The 21822-nt window shown below is 42.9% G+C and overlaps 1 pseudogene and 1 gene segment (V, D, J or C); one reads left to right on the top strand and one right to left on the bottom strand.

Annotated features, from left to right (window-relative positions):
* Nucleotides 1–17463, bottom strand: part of LOC101141518 (T cell receptor gamma constant 1-like) — a 58861-nt gene extending 41398 nt beyond the window's left edge. The window contains 2 exon segments of the C gene segment in view: nucleotides 16990–17306; nucleotides 17418–17463. Of these exon segments, the coding sequence occupies nucleotides 16990–17306; nucleotides 17418–17463 (363 nt within the window).
* LOC101141150 (coiled-coil-helix-coiled-coil-helix domain-containing protein 10, mitochondrial-like) lies at nucleotides 11352–11822 on the top strand (annotated as a pseudogene).
* Nucleotides 17464–21822: the final 4359 nt, after the last annotated feature.

Raw genomic sequence — 21822 nt, forward strand, 5'->3', positions numbered from 1 at the left:
GAATGACATCTGTTTCAAACTTTGTGCTCGATATCTTGCAAGGTATGTCAATACTTTTCTTGACTTCCGTGGAAATGGATAGCTGGAACTGCTCCACTTTTGATAATCCAAGTCCAACTGTAAGTAAAAGAGGAGAATTTCCAATGAACATCTGACAGTAGAAGAGGGAAACATTGAAGAATGATTTTGGTCACGCAGCTAGACTGAAATGTTCGGACAGCAACTCACAAGCCCAGAAGGAGGAGAAGGCGAATGCTTCCAGCAGTGACATCCTGTCTTCGGGGCGGTGTACCCAAGGAGAAGGCAGGAAAGTGCGGACCTGGTGGCTAGACCTGGTCAGGTTCTGGAGGGTGTGGCCTGAATTGGGGAGAGAAAGAAAATGGTTTTTTGGGCCCTTCAGTGCCACCTGCAGGCTCAGCACTGAGCCCCCCTCGTGCTCACCCTGCTTATCTCAGATCAGGCTAGCAATCTCGATGGGGTTCTCTGCACGAACGTGAGGGGGCCATGGGGGTTGCTTAATTTCTGTGGAAATGAGAAGGATTTCTAATTGCCTAGGAGTTGTTCGTGAACACTTTTCCTCAGCATAATATTTTAAATTGTTGCATATTTAATAAACATTAACTTTTATAATAGCAAATACTTATTGAGCATTTTCTATTTGCTAGCCTTTTTTTTTTTTCTAAACGTTTTTCGCCTTCTAATCTTCACAATGATCACTTACTATGGGTACTTGGAATTTTCATTTTTTGGATGAGGGAATGAGGCACAGAGTCATCAAGTAACTCCACAGAAGTCACACAGCTGATAGGTAGAACATGCTGGTAACAGTGCTCATTGAAGAAACTCAGAGCAATGGGGAAAGATAACAATAAAAACATCTACGGTCATATCATAAAGGCCCACTACTATTCGCATTATCATACGCTCACGTGTAGATATTTTCATTGTAGATACATGAATATTAATATGATTTTATGGACTATAGATATATTTACATGTATAGTGTTCTGTATTCTTTCAGTTCAGCTTACATTCTGAGCAACTTCCCACGTCATTGGAGAATTTTTTATTTACATATTTTTTTGAGACAAGATCTTGTTCTGTCACCCACCCTGGAGTGCAGTGGCACACTCATGGCTCACTGCAGCCTCAACCTCTGAGGCTCAAGCAATCCTTTCATCCCCAGCCTCTTGAGTAACTGGGAATACAGGTGCACACCACCATGCCTGGCTAATTTTGTATTTTTTGTAGAGACGGGGTTTCACCATGTTGCCCAGGCTGGCCTCCAACTTCTGAGCTCAAGCAGTCCACCCACCTCAGCTTCCCAAAGTGCTGGGATTACAGGTGTGAGCCACTGCACCCAACCAAAACATTTTTTAATGTCTAACTGTTCATCTTTATCACATAGGGGCTGCCTGACCCTGTGCAAACTTCTTAATCTCTTTGTGCCTCAAATCTCTCATCTGAAAATGGATACAATAATAACACTGGTATTAAAATTTTATGCAGACTAAACAGCTAAGTACACCTAGTATAGTTCCTGACATATAGTAAATTTTCAGTAATTATTAGATATTATTACTACTACTACTGCCACTACATTTTTATCTCCCCTCTACTTTTTATTTTTATTTTTGTAGAGATAGGGTCTTGCTATGTTGGCCAGGCTGGAGTGCAGTGGTGTGATCATGGCTCACTGCAGCCTTGAATTCCTGGGCTCAAGCCACCCTCCTGCCTCAGCCTCTTGAGTAGCTAGGACAACAGGCATGCACCACCATGCACAGTTTCCCTCCACTTCCAGCCATTTAATTTCCCCAACAGCTTTCATTGTTAAAATGCTTTGCTGACTGTTTTGAAGTAGTAACCTGGCTAAATCAAGGGAAAACAGTCAAATATTGTTAGTACTTCATTTTTCCACATTACAGAACTTCTCTTTTCCTCCATTCAGCTCCATTTTATGATGTCCATGTGGCTTTCTTGGAGATCTTCTGGTGCCTCAGGGCTCCCTTAACCTTGGACAGTGGTTGTCCCTGTCACTTTTGTCCAGCTCTGGCTCATGTTGTGTGGGACAGGTGTGAACTCCGACAGCTTGGGTCCTCCCTAGGAGACAGGAGAGGAAGCAGCTGGTTTGGATGGCTCCTCCTAAAGCAGTTGCCCTGTTCACCCTCTTTTCTGAAAAATACCGTTTTTGAGACACTCAATGCTGGGGAGTCGAATATTGAGGAGGTGGAGGTCAGCAGACCAATGGGCCTGTGGCTACAACTAGAAGGACTCACTCTTCCCCTGCACAGGATGTGTCCTGGGAATGGGAAGTAGGAGAGAGCACCCATGCTGCAGATTGAGCCAGTCTGCAGGGCCCCGCTTAGAGCCCTGGTGCTGCCACAGCCAGGGCAGCCACGGCCACCCTGGAACTCACTAGGCACGCTGCACACTCCATCCCTGCCAGAGAGTTCCTTTCAGACCCTGCAACTCCAGCAGCCGTGTGTGTATATGTGTGTGTGTGTGTGTGAGTAATGGAGGGGTTGTGAGGAGTGTATCTAATTGCTGGAGTCCATAGTCTACCTGACTACCTGGAATAAAGACTGAGAAAATGCATCAGGCATTCTTCTTTTCTGTAGAGGGAGATGAATTCATTCACTCACCAAAACCCATGAGGTGAAAATTCCCTAAACACAGGAAAGCGTTACTAGGAGTCAAGAAAAAAGACAAATGGACACGTTTAAGATACTTTTCTGTTTGGTTTTTTATTTGTTTTTTCAAACAAATAAAGTGAACAAAGGCAGAATTTATATTATTGAAAACATTGTGAGAAAACAGATACTCACTTTTCATAATATTAATAGTTTGCCTTAATTGAAGGCATTGTCTGTAGCAGGCTCTGTGCTGCAAGCACCTTTGTCCATTATCTATTAAGTGAGGATTCTTATTATTGTTCCCATTTTCTAGGTGGGAAAATAGAAGCTTTGACCTAGCAGGCATTTTATTCAAGATCAAGGCATTTTTACAGAGCAGGCATTTTCTTCAAGTATGAACTTTGTTCTGGCAGGAGTTAAGTGACAGGACAGTAATTTGCGACAGAGGGTCTAACTCTAGAACCTGTGCACTTAATGAAACCTTTTATTTCTCCCAAATATATCAATTATACAGATATATGTATACACAAACATATATATGTACATAATGTACTTGTGCATGAATAAATTTATTCTTCTTTTCTGTTGCAGATATAAATATTTCTGATTGTGCCATTTTGATTACCCAACTAGGAAAAGAGAGAGAGAGACAGAGAATAACATAGGCTTTTGAATGAACACCTGAAATATCAAAAGAGCACATTAAATTCTTTTTTAAAAGTTTCTCACACAATTTGAGCAAAGAGAAAAGCAATCTCATTAGCTCAGAGGAAACTGCAGAAGATTGCTGGTAACCAGGCATCTTGTCTACCCAGTCTTTGCCTCTGAGGACAGGCCAGAAGCTTCAGGTCAGCGTCAGGTGTGTGTGATTGCTGGTGTTAGGAAAGGAGGTAAATGGTTCAAGCAGGGACTGCCATTCCATGCCACTCATGAGGTTTCAGATATGTCTGGATAACATTAGCCAGGCTGCAACAACAACAAACCCACCAGTTCATTTATAAATAATTAGATAGATAAACAACAGGGAGATAGAGATAGAGACAGAGAAGAGATGGAGGCGGAGGCGGAGGCGGAGGTAGAGATAAGTGCATCTAGTGAAGATTGCAATATCAGCAATGTCCCTGAGGGAAAGTTTTCCTTGATTAATTGTCCAAACCATTTCACACAAGGGAATGTAGACAAAAGTGAAATTAAATAACAAATACTGGTAATGAGTACTTACTTGAGACCTTTCTCTACTCCAGGTTTGATGCTCAGCATTTTGTATTTATTATCTCAACTAATCCTCACAAGCGTCACTGGAGTGGGCACTACCATCTCTGCAACACAGAGAGTCAAAGCTGTGTCTTCACAGTCAAAGCTGAAGATGCTCAGGTTGACTCAAGCCCTCTGACTCCAGAGTCTGCGCTCCTTGACTTCACACCATGGTGTCACTTGTGCGAATGACTTTTTTTCATGACTTTTTTTTCATGAGTTTTTCTCAAGGCTCTGGAATGTAATGTCTGGTGGCTGAATTCAAACATTATTTTCATTAGTTCTTTAATGATTATTTTTGTGTAAACTAATTTTGTGTTTCCATGGGGTTAGGAAGCTTCATAGATTCAATTTATTTAAATTGAATCTGTCTTGTCTGTGTGGCTCTATCACGAATTACCTCCTAAACAGCACCCCCACTCTGCAGAGCACAAATAAGGCTTCCTTTTACTAATTAACAAAAGGCATGCCCTTAGGCAGAATAATTAGACAAAGACACCTTTCTCCAGCATGTCACAGCCCAACTCCAGAGTGTGCAGGGGGTGGGTGTAAGATGGGATTTTGGCTCCCACGGGCGCCCCTCACCCAAGTGACTTTGAGCAGGGCACAGCCACCCAGCTAACTTTGAGCAGGGCACAGTGGTGGAACACGCACGCGCTATCATTCAACGCAGAGGGGAAATGTACACAACCTATACCTGTCGTCTCTTGCTCGTTCTGATATTGTGGGGAGGCACTAAACTTACCAACTTAAAATAGTTTCCACCAGGTTAGAGCAGCCTCTTTCAGATGGGCTCGGTCTCTTTGTGGTGCCTGCTTAGGCTTTTCTGCGTTTCTCTCTCTTCCTCCTTCTCATCCCCAGGATGACATCTCTACACAGGGGCAGGGTGTGTGAGTGAGTTCTCAGAGGTGTCTTCCTGCTACTCTCTGCATCCTCGACAACTTCCAGCATTTTGCCCTGCTGATCTCGGGGATTTCATTCTTCCTCTGAACCGGCTGATGTAAAAAACCATACTGAACTTGCCACTATTGACTCCACACCATGCCCTTGGGGTGCAAAGTTCCCTTCCTGCAGCTTCTCATCCAAATCCCAGGTGCTGTGCCCTCTGGCCCCCTCAGTAGCTTTGTATCCTCTCAGAGACCCTGAGAAACATCTGGGCCTTCTACATGGACAGCCTGTGTGGAAAGGGGTGCTGGTTTGGGCTCACCTTTGCAAATGCCTTCCACTGTTGATGAAGTTCTACCAGGGCCGTATTAGGGAAGCTTGACAGGAGACAGACACTCGCAGATTCTCCTTCGTCTATCTCGAGTTTCCCTTGGGCTTTCTATCCCCTCTGGCATAAGGCCCTCAGACGCAAGGGAACCGGGAAGTACCTCCATGTAATGCTCTACCCCTCTCTCTCCCCGCACCGGCTCGCACTTCCCAGCCAGAAGGAACAGCGCTTCTCCCTGGGAGGGTGTTAACGTCACCCATATCATATGCTGAGTCTTCATATCTAGCAGCTGTAATAAAATTCTGTGTTGTTACTTTGCCAGTGTGGCCTTTTGACCTATGAATGAGAGAATCACAACTATAGAAAACTCTTTAAAAAAAAAATTGAACCTGATTTTCAATCCCAACATCTCACAATTAATTCAAAAAGTGAGTTTGTGGCAGGCTGTGGTGGCTCACGCCTGTAATCCCAGCACTTTAGGAGGCTGAGGTGGGCGTATCACTAGGTCAGGAGATTGAGACCATCCTGGCCAACACGGTGAAACCCCGTCTCTGCTAAAAAAATACAAAAAAAAAAAAAAAAAAAAAAATTAGCCAGGCGTGGTGGCGGGTGCCTGTGCGCTGCACTCTAGCCTGGGCGACAGAGTAACACTTCATCTCAAAAAAAAAAAAAAAAAGGTGAGTTTGTTCTGGGCAACTACCATCTCTTTCTATGGGTAGTAAATATCGTGGATTAGCTATAATAAAGAAAGGACACAAGGTGACGTGATTTATTTTGGAGAATAAAAATATGTTGGCCACATTTCCAAAACATGATCCTCATTACACATTTTGATCATTTCCTTAAGTCTGGGCCATCAGGTTTTGATCCCTCTCCAGGTATCCCACCCATGATATTATCAGCTAAAGCAAGTTCACAGGAACAGAGAGGGTTTTCTGTTTTCTTAGCCTTTTCCCCTCCAGTAAGAAGAAGGGTCCTAAGGCAGAATGCCGGTGGGGAGCGAGGTGGGGGTGGGGTGGGAGGTGGGAACTCTTCCAAATGTGTGTTCAGCATGACCCTTTAGCCATGGCTTCTTGAGTCACTGCCCATTCTGTCTTGACCTAGCTCTGCAGGACTAGGCAGTAAGTCCGGGCCAGTGCATAATTACCCACAAATGCCACAGTTCATTCCTATAAAGTTTTGTTTGTTTGTTTTTGAGACAGAGTCTTGCTCTATAGCCCAGGCTGGAGTGCAGTGCTGCAATCTTGGCTCTCTGCAACCTCTGCCTCCAGGGCTCAAGTGATCCTCCCACCTCAGCTTCCGGAATAGCTGAGACTACAGGCAAGCTCCACCACACCTGGTTAATTTTTGTTTTTGTAGAGATGGAGTTTCACCATGTTGCCCAGGCTGGTCTCGAATTCCTGAGGACAAATGATCTGCCTGCCTCAGCCTCTGAAAGCGCTGGAATTATAAGCCGGAGCCACTGCCCCTGGCCCTATTTCCATTAAGTTAATAAACCCAAAGAGTATTCAAAGTGGCCCAATAGTGCACTTGAAAGAGCAAGAACTATTTGTTTGGACATATAACTGCCCCTGTCTAAACATCAGTTATTTCTTTCATGAATAAGTTTATTTACCAGGTTCTTATGACAATCACCTGAAATTCTGAACATGTAGAACATCTATCCCGTTTTCTGGCAGCCAGTGGGAACTGAGTGGATATGAATTTCATCTTGTTCCTTGCTGGCATCTTCACCCTGAGCATTTCACCATGACTAGAAGTTTCTAAGAAATGAAATAATGGACCTTGCTTTCTCTCTGAAATAATCATGCAGTTTCAACCAACATAGTCTCTAAATAGGAACCCAAGTCAATAGGAAATGATGTCAAATCAGACACTTGGGGGTATAGGTACTGGCATTTGTGGGGTAAAATTGATAGTCATCAGACTCCCTTTCTGGTTTCCTGTGATCACAGAGGCATCATCTGAGGAACACAGGAAGTGCTGCAAGCTGAGACTGAGGCCTAGCTGGGGCAGAGGGCTGGACGAGGCTCTTCCACATTGGGAAGGATGTGGTCGCAGACATGATAACAGGGCAAGTGCCCATTACCTCAGCTCCAATGTCATGCTAGGTTCTTGGGGGCCATTATATTGGGTCATCATGTCTTTCTATTTTTCTGGGAATTTTATATTAAGAACTAAAGGGAAGTAGATAGAATTTTATATATAGAATTTATATACAGAATTTTATATATGGTTGCAGCTCTTTGCCTGTAATTGACCTGGAACAGGTTTTTTTTCCAAGTAAAGATCAAATCCTCAAAAGCCTGATTTGGTGTTGGTCAGTACCTGAGTGTGTGTGAAAAGTTATATCTGAATACCCTACAGTGAAAATATATGCTTCATTTCTGCTAATGAAATAAAGATTTTTACTTGCTTCAATTGTTTTTACCCAATTTCAATTAGAAACAAAATAGCATTTTCAATGAAACCAAAGTTATCAAGAAATGAGACATTCATTTTCAAAAAAATCCCTCAGCCAATCTGAGAAGTAGGGGAACAAGTTCACATTCCCAGAGTGAAGAACAGGTGCATATCTGTAGCTGTGATGTCCCGTCTGCTCAGGCTGAGTGCCCGAGAGAAGGCTGAGGAAATAGAGAACCTGGAGCAGGAGAAGCTGCACCAGGATGAGGAAGGGGAACCTCAAAGAGTGTTCACAGAGAAAATGGGTGTCCTTAGGCCCTGCGCCCAGATCAGTCATTTCTGAGGTTGCTGATTGGTCAGGATCACATGGGAACTTTACCCATAGCTGTATGACACCATGATAATCAGTCCATTTGCCAGGGTAAAAGTTATTCACCTTGTTATCTTGCTGACTCTTAGAAACTTTTAGAAAGATTCTTTTTCATTATTATTATTTCATCATGATTATCTAACTGATTTCAGGGGAGAGTTGGTCCAAGTTACCACATGTGCTATGACCTGAAGCCACCTGTCCACTTTTCCAGGTGAGAGTCCTCACTGGTTTATCTGGCCACCAAACGCTCACGGCACAGACCCAACACTTCCATGACCCACACACAGGGCTCTGCTCTGGACCCATGGTGGATGTAGGACCTGAGAGTCCTATTTGGTGTGGAAGTAGAAGAGCTACCTCATCACCTCCTCACTGGGAGAGGAGGGGGTTTCCAGGGAAATCCCAACAGTGCTTTTCAGAGAAAGTCTTTTCAAAATTAGAGTCCCCAGGAAAGCTCTTACTGTAATTAGCCTGGATATAGCTCATGAGCCAAAGGTTGGAGTCAACAGTTTTGTCTACCTCTTAGCAAGTCTTTGAGAAATATGGCCAACTACCCCAGGGTTTCTCAGCCTCTGCATTATTGACATTTTGGGCTGGATAATTCTTTGTTGTGGGGCTGTCCTGTGCATTGTAGGATGTTTAGTAACACTTCTGGCCTCTACTCACTAGATACCAGTAGCATTCTCACTCTGCTTGTGACAGTAAAAAATGTCTCAGACATTACCAATGTCCGCTGGAGAGGGGCTTGCCCTCCACTGTGAATCTCTGGTTTTGTCCCCTTCTTTTGTATTACTACCATTCTCCTGAGCTTTGAGTGTCAGCGGAGATTGGGACAAAATGAAACTCCCACTGAATATCCAGTATGTAAAAATTCTCATCACTTAATGAGCAATATCACTTAATCTTCTTTGCCACCATCTATTTTCTTGAGGAATTGGAGTGGATATTACAACAAATACCTCTATCACTCAGCATATAACACTGCAGCTTTGCTAGACCACTTGTTACCTGCTACTTTCATATAACACATGCTAGATTTCGTTTTTGTTAAGTCAAAGTCATAAGTTGTAGGGATTGTTAAAGCCCCTTATTTCATCAAGAAGGATGCCTTCCCTATAGTGGGAGCTCCATAAATATTGACTATCCTTAGGAGATAATTCATATGAGAAATCATATTAGAATGAATGAAGATGTGTTAAAAAAAAAAACCATAACTCTTTACTTTGTTATGGTGTCTACAATTTCCAAAACACTTTTACAAACATTGGCTTATTTAATCCAAACAATACTTTGAGGCAGGAAGGGATTCCCCATGGGGAAGAGGGGGTAATGTAAGGCCTCTCAGCTAGTAAATGGTAGAGCTGGAACTAAAACCTATTTCTTCAATGCCAAGCAAATCCACATAGTGTGCTATACAGGCGAGCATGCAATCATTCAGTCCTGCTTTTAATTCCAGTTCAGCCTGCTGTTAGCTTGACTTGTTGCTATCTGACACCCAGTGCCCTCAACTATGAAAATGAAATTGAAATCCCTATCTACCAGCATTGGCTTAGATAGGTGCATAATATGCCTGGAATAAAGTGGGAGCTCAGTGGGTTTCATATCTTTCACCTCCTTCCTCTCTACTCTGCCTCCTTGTTGAAGCAGGATGAGCACAGAGCTACTGTTAGGAGGCCTAGTTTGGCTTTGGGGTATGCTCTTTTTCTTAGGATTTTAGTTCCTTGACTTGAATGACAATACATAACATCTCTAGACAGAGGAATTCCCCATCATGAGGTGTGGTGGGGCTCTCAGCGTTGCCCTTAAAGTGGAGGCTTTGTGTGGTGGGGCCTCACGACCAGTCGTCAGGCTGCTGCACCCATCCTCTTCCCCCAGAGAGGTTCCCCACATCCACGCCCCACCTCGCAGCAAACATGGGCAAGGAGGGAACTGGCTGCAAATGTCCCATTTATCCTGTACCCGAGGAGGTGGTAAAAATTAATTCACTGAAGAGTTTGATTTAAAAAAATGAAGTTCTATAAATAACAACATATCTATAAATTTGGGATGCTTTTTCCTAAAATATGTCCTTTCGATATTAGAAGATGTGATGATGACAAAAGCTAGTTTTTACTGTTGCAACCAGACTGTGACAAAAATGAACTTTCTCCTTTTCTTGTTTGGCAAGACTTTTACTTGAATCTTCTGGCTCTGTGAAGCCTTCCCAGTGATGCATTAACTTCTTCCTTCTCAGAACATTTATCTATGTCATGGAATCAAGGACTCATTAGTTTCATTTTTTCCTTTGAAGAACAAGTGAATGGCATAGTGGTATTCCTATTGATATTCACTCAAAAGAGTCGGGCTGTTTGATTGCTGCATTATGTTTCATCCAGTAAACTGGAAGTCTTCCTGCTTCAACTTTTTCCATTAAAGGACCAAATTCCCAACTTGGATATGCTTACAGGAACACATTCCACATGCTTGTGAATATACAGAGAAGTCTGAGCCCCTCTTCCCTCCCTTGTCATTTATTCCAGTTCTTGCTGGGTGAGTGTGGTGTGGTGGGAAGAGGGTAAGTCTTATGGACCGTCACACTTGCTCTACATCCCTTCTCTGCTACTAGTGATGCCTGCATGATCTTGGAGGCTACAGAGTCTCTCTGAATCTCTGGTTCCTCCTCTGAGAAAGGAGATGACAATATTTAAGTGAGAAAAGCATGTAAAGTTCCCAGCATGACACTGACTTGGCCCTCTGCCCATCCAGGCCCTCCCTGGGCAGCTACACAGGAAGCAGAACATGATGTGGCCATCTCAGGCCAGGCTGCAGTTGGGTCTCAGCCTTTCCACCCTTTCCCATCCACCTTTGGATAACATTTCTGTGCTCCCCAGCGGACTGAGGGTAAGGGAGTGCAGCGGAAAGGTGATAATCAGGGGGAATATCTCTGTGTTCCATCTCGCTGCTTTTCTGTTGCTCAATAAACACAGTTTTGGTTACACTTTTTTTTCTTGCTAAAAAAAAAAAAAAAAAAAAAAAAAAAAATCTTAGAACCCAGAAGTCAGAAAAACTTGATTGCATAAGAAAATTCTCTGTAGAGAATTCGCTGCAGATTGTCTGTAAGTAAACACCGTTAGCATCAATTTAACCAACTTCATGTGACCCTGGGGAAAGGAGCTTAAGGCCGCAAGTGAAAAAAAAAAAAAAAAACTCATAAAACGAATTATAAAATTTTTTATTTCCCCCTGAAATGTCTCCATTTAAAAGTTCGTGTTTGGTTTTGTTTTTCTCATCACTGTAGGAGATCAAGGCAATAGATTTTGTAGTCAGACAGACCTGGATTCAGATCCCAGCCTCGCTGCTTACTATCAAGTATCTTAATTTATCAAAGTCTCAAATTTGTACTTCGAAAATATCTATAAAGGGCATTTGTCCCCGCAACAGAACCGCTGCCGCCATCGCTGTCATTTAAGATCACCCGGGTCTCTCCGCCGCCACCATGTCTCTGGGAAGCCGCAGCGCGGCGGTCCGACCACCCAGCCCCCTCCCGCCGCGCCCTCTGCCCACCTGCCCCCACAGCCACCGCCCCCGGCAGCCGCCCCATCTCCGCCCCTTCCGACCAGCCGAGCCTCATGGCTTAGATGGCGTCCATGGCCGCAGGGGTAGCCGTGGGCTCGGCTGTGGGACAAGTCATGGGCAGCGCCCTGACCTGAGCCTTCAGATGGGGGAGCTCGGAGCCCGTCCAGCCTGCTGCCCAGCAGACCCCCACACGCGCTGCCCCCCAGCCCCTGCAGATGGGGTCCTGCGCCTACAAGATCAGGCAGTTCCTGGACTGTTCGACCACGCAGAGTGACCTGTCCCTGTGTGAAGGCTTCAGCGAGGCCCTGAAGCAGTGCAAGTACAACCATGGTCTGAGCTCCCTGCTCTGAAGAGGTTGGTGCAGACTGGGGGGCCAGCCCTGCACCCACCTCTACCCTTTGCCGACAGCTGGACCACAACACCAGATTGTACCAGATGGCTGGGATTGGAAGTGAGGAGGTTTCTCACCCCACGAATAACCCAAGACACAAACGTGCAAATAAAAGAGTTTATTAAAAAAAGAAAATATCTATAAAAATGAGATAATAATAATGATAGTATTTTGTTAGGCTCAAATGACATAAAGCATGCAGTATAAAGTGCCATGCACTTAAGAAGTACTCAATAAACAGTAGCTACTATTACTACACTCATAAGAATATTTATTACATTATTCATTTTCACATAGAACTGAGCTCTTTCAGAGAATAGTCTGTACATTTAACTCTGTACATGTAAACTCACTGATTTTTCTGTTTTTCTGTGGCTAAGCAAAGAAAATAAGGAAAGTCAGAGAAATCTGCTGACCTATGGACTGCAAATTCAAATTCTGCCAATTTCAGAACACAAATATGGAGTTTTGATAATTACTCTGTAACTTTAGTTTATAAGTAAAATATAAAGAGAACGGGACTACAGTAAAGTATAGCACATGATTCAATCTCTCTGAATCCATTAGCACTTTGCTAATTTGCTAGTTAAAAGTTGACTTAAAAGTGACAAGAAATTAAATTAGGGATCTACAGAAGAGACACATCAATTATAGCAACAGGGGTGAGGGGATAAATTCTACTTGACATGAACGTGACAGGCATTTCTCTATCCTCAATCATCTAATGAGAGTTGAGATTGTTTCTCTATTTTAAACTTAGTTATTGTTGTAAAGAACACTACGAGCACAATTGGATTAATCATACTATCGATTCATGAAGCACTACAAGCATAAAGCACTATAATCATTTATCTAAATGTATATCACTTTTATGTTTCTTATTTGAGTCTACTACATGTTGGTGATTTATTTAATGAGTCAACAAATACCTAAGACTCCTTCACTTAACTCAAGAACAAAAGCATTATAAATAATCTACATGCTCCTCCATATTAAGAAATCAACTAAAGAAGTACTAATTAATGATGATCTCTCAAGATTTGTCCAGTTTCCTGTTTTTTTACTCAAGGAACAGTCACACATCCTGTTCTGTTGGAGATGGGACCTTGGTGGTTTTGTGGAAAGTGAAACAAAACTAATAAAACCTTCTGGCTCCCTAGCTTGTCCTACTTATCTGAAGTCAAACATAATCCACTTATTGGGCCATCTGCAGGATTTCCTCCTTGGCTTATCCAAGTCCATTTTCCACCTAACTCTGCCTTAAAAGTCTGACCTCCCTGGGCTGCGTGGATGGTCTTCCCTATCCTGCAGGTGTTGTTTGGGGGTAGAAAATGGAAACATCAGCAGGCAGCTGGGAAATAGGAGAGTGGGGTCAGCGTTCCCTCCCTGAAAAGGGGCCTTAAGTTGGCTGCATCCTCCCCACATTGGCCAATATACAGTGCTATTTGCCCCACAGCCAGAGCTGATGTCCAGGATCCAAGAGGTGTGGGTAGGAGTCGCCATTCTCTTCTATTTCAGTTAGCTCACTGAAAAAAGTTGTTTCTTTTTTCCCAAGACCTTTGATCTACAGGCTTGAAAAATCCTAGTGCTCCAGGAAGACATACAAGCCCAATAAGCTGCCTTGAGCACTCAAATCACTAACATTTTCTTTAGCTCAGCACAGTGATCAGTAGGAAACAGGAGAAAAGGTAAGATTTTGCTTTTTAAAAGAAGCAAACGTTGTTAGAGAAGAGGAAAGAAAAAGTAGTCAAGCAGAGCCCCTTCCAGGCCTTTCTAACCAACACATTTTACATATTGTCTCTAGGTGCTCAATAATGTGCAGGGATATGTTTAATATTATAAAACAGGAATTCTTTTTTTAAGTCAATTTTAAAATAAAATTAAAAAGTAATGTGTTTTCTATTAGACCATTTCAAAAGTACAGAAATGACACAGATAAAAATACTCATGAGCGCAATGTCTGGAGATAAGCATTTCAAAGTCTGTGCCCTTTTTTTCTCTACCCCAGGCTGCCTCTTGTGAACCCCTTCACAGGACTGAAAGCAAAAAGCACCCGAGACAAAACAGTCAGCATGGATTTCCAGGTGGGTACAGCAACTTCTAGAATTGTGGTTTCTATAAGATGACTCCTGGGCAGTAGACATTACTTTTTCCATAGTACTTGTATGTGTGGGGAGTTCGGCAACAGATGATATGGTTTATGAAAATATTGCTTTCCAAGATTTCCTTAGATTTTATTCAGATTTTATATTAACTAGATAATATAATGTTGATTCTATTATTCAGAGTCATTGTAGCTCACCCATCTCAGGTAGAAAAGAAAAGAAGTCGAACCCAAATCATCAGAATATTCAGGGCATCCATCCATACAACGCATTGACCCATTAGGTAAAATGAACCCCTCAATAATAATGAAAGTATCAATCTCAATTCAACAGATATTCATTGAGCCCCTACTATATGCAGTACAGTATATTCTAATAAGATGCTGTCAGTGTTTCTGTGAATCCAAAATTTAAACCATTTAATTGGTAAATATTAACTTAGAGCTGGTTTGCCTCTGGCTAGTTTTCCTTTGGTGTGGCCAAAATGTTCCTGGTGAAGCTCACCTTAACCAAAAGGAGAAGGGCAGGAGGAGTAAAGGACTATGAATTTCGACTTGTTTTTCCCCTATAATGGTCATCTGCACTATGCACAAGGCCACTGTCCTCTCCAGCTGTGTGTGAGTCAAAGGTCTTAGGGAACCATGACCAAAAGCTTAGAATTAAATTAATCTGGGATAACCTCTTGTAAGAGTTTCTTCATACTTAGCTATTCTCTCTATAAAATGTAATAGCCACACTATGATAGACGTAGCACTAAGCCCTGGATATATAAAGATGTGTATATGGGCCAGGCGTGGTGGCTCATGCCTGTAATCCCAGCACTTTGAGAGCCGAGGTGGGGGGATCACGAGCTCAGGAGTTCGAGACCAGCCTGGCCAACATGGCAAAACCCCATCTCTATTAAAGATACAAAAAGTTAGCCGGGCATGGTAGTGCGTGCCTGTAATCCCAGCTACTTGGAGGCTGAGGCAAGAGAATCGCTTGAACCTGGGAGGCAGAGGTTGCAGTGAGCCGAGATCGCGCCATTGCACTCCAGCTTGGGCAACAAGAGTGAAACTCCATCTCAAAAAAAAAAAAAAAAAAACAGATGTGTGTGTGTGTGTGTGTGTGTCTATGTTTTCTTGTATATATATAGTCATACGCTGAATAATAGTGTTTCAGTCAAAGATGGACAAATTATAATGAAACTGCCCTACACATGTGTAGCATTTTTTTATATTGTATTTTTACTGTACCTTTTCTATGCTATGTTTAAATACACAAATATTTATCAGTGTTACAATCGCATATAGCATTCAGTACAGCAACATGCTGTGCAGGTTTGCAGCTTAGGAGCAATAAGCTATACCATATATCCTAGGTATGTAGTAGGCTGTACCATGTAGGTGTGTGTTAAGGGCACTCTACAATATCTGCACAACAAGGACATTGCCAAAGGATGCATTTCTCAGGATGTTTTCCTGTCATTAAGGGACACATGACTATATATGTGTGCTTGCTGTTATTTTTTTGTTGTATCTAGTTTTGTCTCTTGTCAGATAACACTGGGCTGTCACAATATGCCAAGCACTAGGCCAAATCCTTGATATGCATCATGTCAGGAGTTCTCACAGCCACCCATATGATAACCACAGGACCATTGCCTCACAGGTGAGGAAATGGGGCTAGAGAAGCTCAAGGCCTTGCCACACAGCTTATCTGTGGTAAGTAGAGCCCCATTTGGACCTATGTCCTTCTAACATGACAGGCCCAGGTCTTGACCACTTTGTACATTATATGTATTCTCAGATAATTATTGAGCTGTTGAAAAATCAAAGTATCAGAGAAATTTGAGAAGATGAGACTAAGGATCATTCATCTCTGAACTCTTTCCCAGTGGAAATCTACTTTTCTCTATTTTATATTTGTAAGATCACATTTCAAGAAAGGGTTTCATGGCAAAAACATAAATTAAAACAACACCATCAACAATAATAAATTGCAAAGCCTGAGTTGAACTAGAAGTAATGAAAATTCATAAGAGATTTACAATCATGAGTTATATTCAAGTTGAGGACTGCCATTTTAGTGGTGAATGGCAGCCCAGTAGCAGAAAGTGGTTCAACAGAAGCAACCTCGGGCCTTTGCAGAGCATATGGGCCTTGTAATTTCTGCTGTGCATAATGCCTGGCTCAGAGTAGTCTATCAAAAGCTCATGGTTGGATGACCAGGCACGGTGGCTCACGCCTGTAATCCCAGCACTTTGGAAGGCTGAGGTGGGCAGATCATGAGGTCAGGAGGAGATGGAGACCATCCTGGCCAACATGGCGAAACCCCGTCTCTATTAAAAATACAAAAAAATTAGATGGGCGTGGTGGAACGCACCTGTAGTCCCAGCTACTTGGGAAGCTGAGGCAGAAGAAGCGCTTGAACCCGGGAGGCAGAGGTTGCAGAAAATGAATTTCTTCTCAAACCCCAATCCAAAGTGGACTTTGACTTAGATTCGATTAGTGGAAGTGTTTACGAATTCTGTACAAAATCAAACATCACCACTCAAGGCATGCATGTGATAGATTTGTCATTGCAGTCTGCCCTGCTCCTGGTTAGATCATGCTGCATTTGTTACATGTTAACCTCCAGAAAAATGAATACCATTTAATGTCATATCCATTTTTTAATTGAGAGAAATAGGAAGGTCAGAGAAAACTTATGTAATGCATATTGACTAGTACAAAAGAATCACACTAAAAATGTGTATATATTATGCCAGAAAAAAATATATAATGAGTAGGAGAGGTTGAACCAGAAAAATAAACATGGGTGACCTAGAAAAGCTGTTGGTGAGAGAGTACAACCCTGAAAAAGATGAGGCTGGTCACTTGTATGGACTTATGCAAAGCTTCTGCTTTGAGAAAATATATAGAATTTGGCAACTCCAAGTAGAGTCACCACATGAATGTTTATCTTAAAAACTGTTTACAAGCACACTGGTGGTAACTGTGGCTTCCCAATTCGTAATTATAAACAAAGACTCAGTAAACATTTATTGAATGGGATGGCTCAAACTGTCTGCTGCTGTGCACCTCCCACAAGGCACAGTAGTAGGTAGCTATGTCCTGTTTCTCTACATTGTGAATGGTGAGAGTGGATGTAGACGTTTCAGGTATCCTATCCACCTCAAATTTGCCTGACGGAATGCCGGATTCCTTTCTGACTGTGCCGTCATATGAAATGGACACCAGGAACTGTATGACTTCACCAGGTCTTTCTCGATACCAATATACAGATGTTGCAGAAATTGTTACTCCAGACACCACACATTCCAGGCGGGCTGTTTTTGACAGCATTTTAGTACTGGAAATTTGAGGTTGCTCTAGGTGACCTGCACCATATACACACACTGGGGAAAAAAAATGGGAGGGAGTAAATAAACCAAGAATTTGGAATTTATAAAAATATATAACAATAGAGAATATCAGTCCAAAGTGATTGGGGGAGTGAAACTACTTACGAGCCCCAAGGACTGCCAGCGTTGATGCGTGGAGCAGTGACAGCATGTCTGCAGGCACTGTGCTTTCTGCCAGGGCAGCCTGAAATCACCGCAGAGAAGTGTTAGACCTCTGTGGCTTGGCTGAGTCCACCAAGTCAAACTTCCCATGGGTGAGGGTGACATGGGGCCCCCTGCATCGTTGTAAAGCGGTGTCCTCACCACCTGTTAGCACTTCCAGTCTGTGTGAAGACAGTCCTGCAAGGTCTGCAGCCTGAGATCAGACCACATAGTATAGACGGCCACCTCAGACCACAAGGCGGCCACCCCAGCAAGTTGTCAGGCTGGTGTTGTTGGTTGTTGGGGCTGTGACATGCAGCATTGTCTTCTGAGAGCTTGTCTTCAACCAGCTGGAGAGATGCTGGTCCGTCAAGCCGCTTAGCTCTGCTCGGCTACCCACACAGCCTGCAGCACGGGGTCCTTCTGGTCACCTTCATGAGGCTGGGCCCTCCATCCCAGTTTGTTTGCTTCTGTTGAAGATTCAGGTTCCTGTCCCCTCCCTCAGCTAACTGAATAATGTGCGTCTCCTGAATCCCGGCTTCTCCTCAATAACAGTTTCCTATTGTCTGTTGTTCTTTCTCTAAGCCAAGACATTTAATCCGTCCCAAGGTATTTTTACAAACTGCTCTCCCCAGTGCATCCCTTAAAAGCTGCTGTGTTCCAGATTTCCGTGCTTAATTTACCCACTGGGAGCTGCAGCTCACTGCCACTGCCCAGCATCGCAAGAGAGTATCATAACCTTATATCACTGTCCTGGGGAAACAGCAAAGGTCAAATTACGTTTTCTACCAAATGCGTGTCACTTTTGCACCATCATAAAGTAAAAAAAAATCTTAAGTCGGACCTCAGTTAAATCGAAAGCTGTCTGTACCCATATCCAGCTAACTCTTGGACATTTTCAAGTACATCTGACACGGGATCTCAAACAAAGTCTGCTCATAGCCAGAGTGAACTCTGTCCCTTCCCCCAAACCATATCTTCTTCCGAGTTCCCTGTATGACATAACTACCCACATTGCCCAAGCCAGGAACTTGAGCATCGGCCTCAATTCTCCCCTCTAACTAATTCACCGCACTCCAATTCCTGAGGATTCTACGTCCTAAACATTTCCTGGCTCACCACTGCCTCCACCTCACGCACCTCCATGCATCCCATCTCGGCCCCTCCCACCCACCTTCCCCATGGCGGCTAGACTGACCTGGTCCTTTTCCCGCTCTAAAGTCCTCGCTCTCTCTACCTTGCCTCTGAAGATGAAGTCCAGAGTTCTTAGGATAAGAGGTTCTCTGTGATGTGGCCACCGCCTCCCTGTCCTTCCATCTTCATTTAGTCACTCTCTGCCTGGAATTCCACGACCCACTTCTATGGATTGACTTGAATTTTTTTGTGTTTGGACTGCATTCTACTCCACATTCCCTGGCTAATTCCTGTTTATCCTTCTGGGCTCAGCCCCAGGCAGTCTTCCCCAGGAAGCTTCCCTCACCCAGTAAGTCCAGGATGGAGATGCTTCAAATTGCTTTCTCTTCACGCCACCTAGTGCCTTCCTCTCTCCTAGCACCTCCTGCCCAAGTCTTGGCCTGTTTACCCATTTCTCTCTCATTCTAAACGACAGTTAAGAGTTCCCAGGGGAGTAAGATCATGTGCTGTTTATCTCTCTATTCCCAGGTGTTTGCTGAATAGATGAAAGGGTGGAGTGAGGGAATGGATGGCCATTGCAGTATTTTTTTGTCTTTCTGATGTTAACAAAACATCATCATTTAAAATACAGTTTTTAAAGAGTTACCAAGCAATGGACACTTAGTGAATGCCTTTAATGTGTCAAGCAGTTTGTAGCCATTATGATGTTTAATACCATAAATTTAGTATAATCTTCACAAAGCCCTACTCAAAGCAGGTCAGGTAATGGGTCAAGGTTTAACAGCTTGTTGGTGACAGATTTAAGATTAATTCTGTCGGGCTGCAAAGCCTGAGCTCTTTGAGTAGTTCTCTATGCCTCTGTTTTCTTATCTACCAAATGAGAATAAAATCACAGCCTACCTTACTGGATGTTGCAAAGAATAAATGTTAGCCCAGGTAGACTGTTTAGGGCAATGCCTGACACAGAGCAAGCCCTTGGAAACTGATGGTGATTTCTGTTATACTCTCCCATGCTGCCTTCTGTGAACTTGCCCCAGCTCACCAGCAGCAATGCACCAGCCATGCCCTTGTCTTGCTAAGACAGACTAGCTGGGAGGCTCCCTAAAGCAAGAGACGATGAGAGGGAAAGAACTTGGGACCATTTCTAAGAAACAAAACTTGAAAAGTCTGGTGATGATGCCTCTGAAAGTGAGATCACTTAGGAAAGATAAAATCTTGGTCTCTAAGCTGGTCTATCACCCTGGAGGTTGAGGCTGAAACCAGGTAGTATAATCCAGAGGGAGATCAATTTTGGACATTGCTGTTTTCTTTATTTTGGAGATGAGGAAACTGATGGCTAGGAAATTTAAGAACTCGCTCAAGGTCACAGCGTTCATGAAGAGTAGAGCAGGTGTTGGTGAGGAGTGAAGGTGGAGGTTTGTGGTGGTGAAGGTTCACTGCAGTGGCAGAGTCTCCTCTTGAGGAAATGAAAGATGTTCTGTAAGGAGGTGACTGGGGAGCTTGCTCCTCCATTTGGCCACACCCTGATAATCACCATTTCACCACATTTACTCTTGTTTGGAATAAAGCACTGAGAGAGGGGGCAGGCAGAAGAGGAGGCATCTCCTCTCTGTGCCCATTCAGTTTTATCAGCACAATTAGAAAAATGAAATGAAGGAACAACTCCAAAACAGAATGAAAGTTTCCTCCTGTACGGTCTCTGTCCTTCTCACACAAGTTGGAAGGCCTTAGCCGTGAACTGAGCCTTCAGTAGAGGTTAGAGACGCTGGGCTGTTTCAGAAGCAAGGCGTAGCTTTTTTTTTTTTTTTTTTTTTTCTTGTTGCTCAGGCTGGAGTGTAATGGCATGATCTAGGCTCACCACAACCTCTGCCTCCTGGGTTCAAGTGATTCTCCTGCCTCAGCCTTCTGAGTAGCTGAGACTATAGGCATGAGCCACCACGTCCAGCTAATTTTATATTTTTAGTAGAGATGGGGTTTCTCCATGTTGGTCAGGCTGGTCTCAAACTCCGGACCTCAGGCGATCTGCCTGCCTCGGCCTCCCAAAATGCTGGGATTACAGGAGTGAGCCACAGTGCCTGGCCTGCAAGACGTGTCTTAATTATCAATCTCTAGCACGAAAACAGAAGTTTAGAGAGCTGGACAATGAGTGAAGGAATGTGATGGACTGAGTTCTTCAGAATTGTTTGGACTTTACATTCATTCATCTTTTTTATGCTGTCATCAAGTCACACATAAACTTTCAATCTTCCATTGAAAATGTGTTTGCTTTTGTTTTTTATTTGTATAAATTTAAGGAGTACAAGTGCAATTTTGTTACACACATATAATGCACAGTGGTAAAGTATTGGCTTTTAGTATACCCCACACCTGGATAACACTCATTGTGATGTGAAATTACTTAATTTCCATCTGTATTCCTTCTGCCCCCCACCACCCTTACAAGCCTCCAATGTCTGGTTCCACACCCTGTGTCCACTTGTACACATTATTTAGCTCCCACTTATAAGTGAGAACATCCAGTATTTGTCTTTCTATTTCTGAGTTGTTTCACTTTAGATAATGGCCTCCAGCTTCCTCCATGTTTCTGCAAAAAACAGGATTTCATTCTTTTGTATGGATAAGCAGTATTCCATTGTGTGTATATACCACATTTATTATGGATGAATAGTACTCCACTGTGTATATATACACACCACATTTTCTTTATCCAGCCATCCACTAATGGACATTTAGATTGATTCCATATTTTTGCTATTATGAACAGTGCTGCGATAAATATATGAATGCAGTCTAATATAATGATTTATTTTTCTTTGGGTGGATATCCAGTTATGGGATTGCTGGATTGAATGGTAGTTCTATTTTTAGTTCTTTGAGAAATTTTCATACTGTTTTCTAGAGAAGTTGTACTAATTTACATTCTCATCAACAGTGTATTAAGCATTCCATTGAAAAGGCATTTAAATTCAGCTTAGACTTCAAAAAATTTCTTTTTTTTCTGCACATAGAGTGGCAGAGGGGTTTCCTGTTTGGTGCTGGAGGATCAGTAACACAGGCTTTCTTTTTTTTCTTTCATTTATTCTATGTTAAAAAAGACTGCTTTATATGAAGGTAGTGGGCATAGTGATCTTATGTGTATGGCTTTGCTTTAATACAAAAATCATAGTCATATAACTTAGCAGACATTTGGCTAAACCCCCTCATTTGTCAGATAGGAGAACAAAAGTCTAGAGAA

This window comes from Gorilla gorilla, chromosome 6 (assembly GCF_029281585.2).
Source record: "Gorilla gorilla gorilla isolate KB3781 chromosome 6, NHGRI_mGorGor1-v2.1_pri, whole genome shotgun sequence".
In the NCBI taxonomy this organism is placed as follows: domain Eukaryota; kingdom Metazoa; phylum Chordata; class Mammalia; order Primates; family Hominidae; genus Gorilla; species Gorilla gorilla.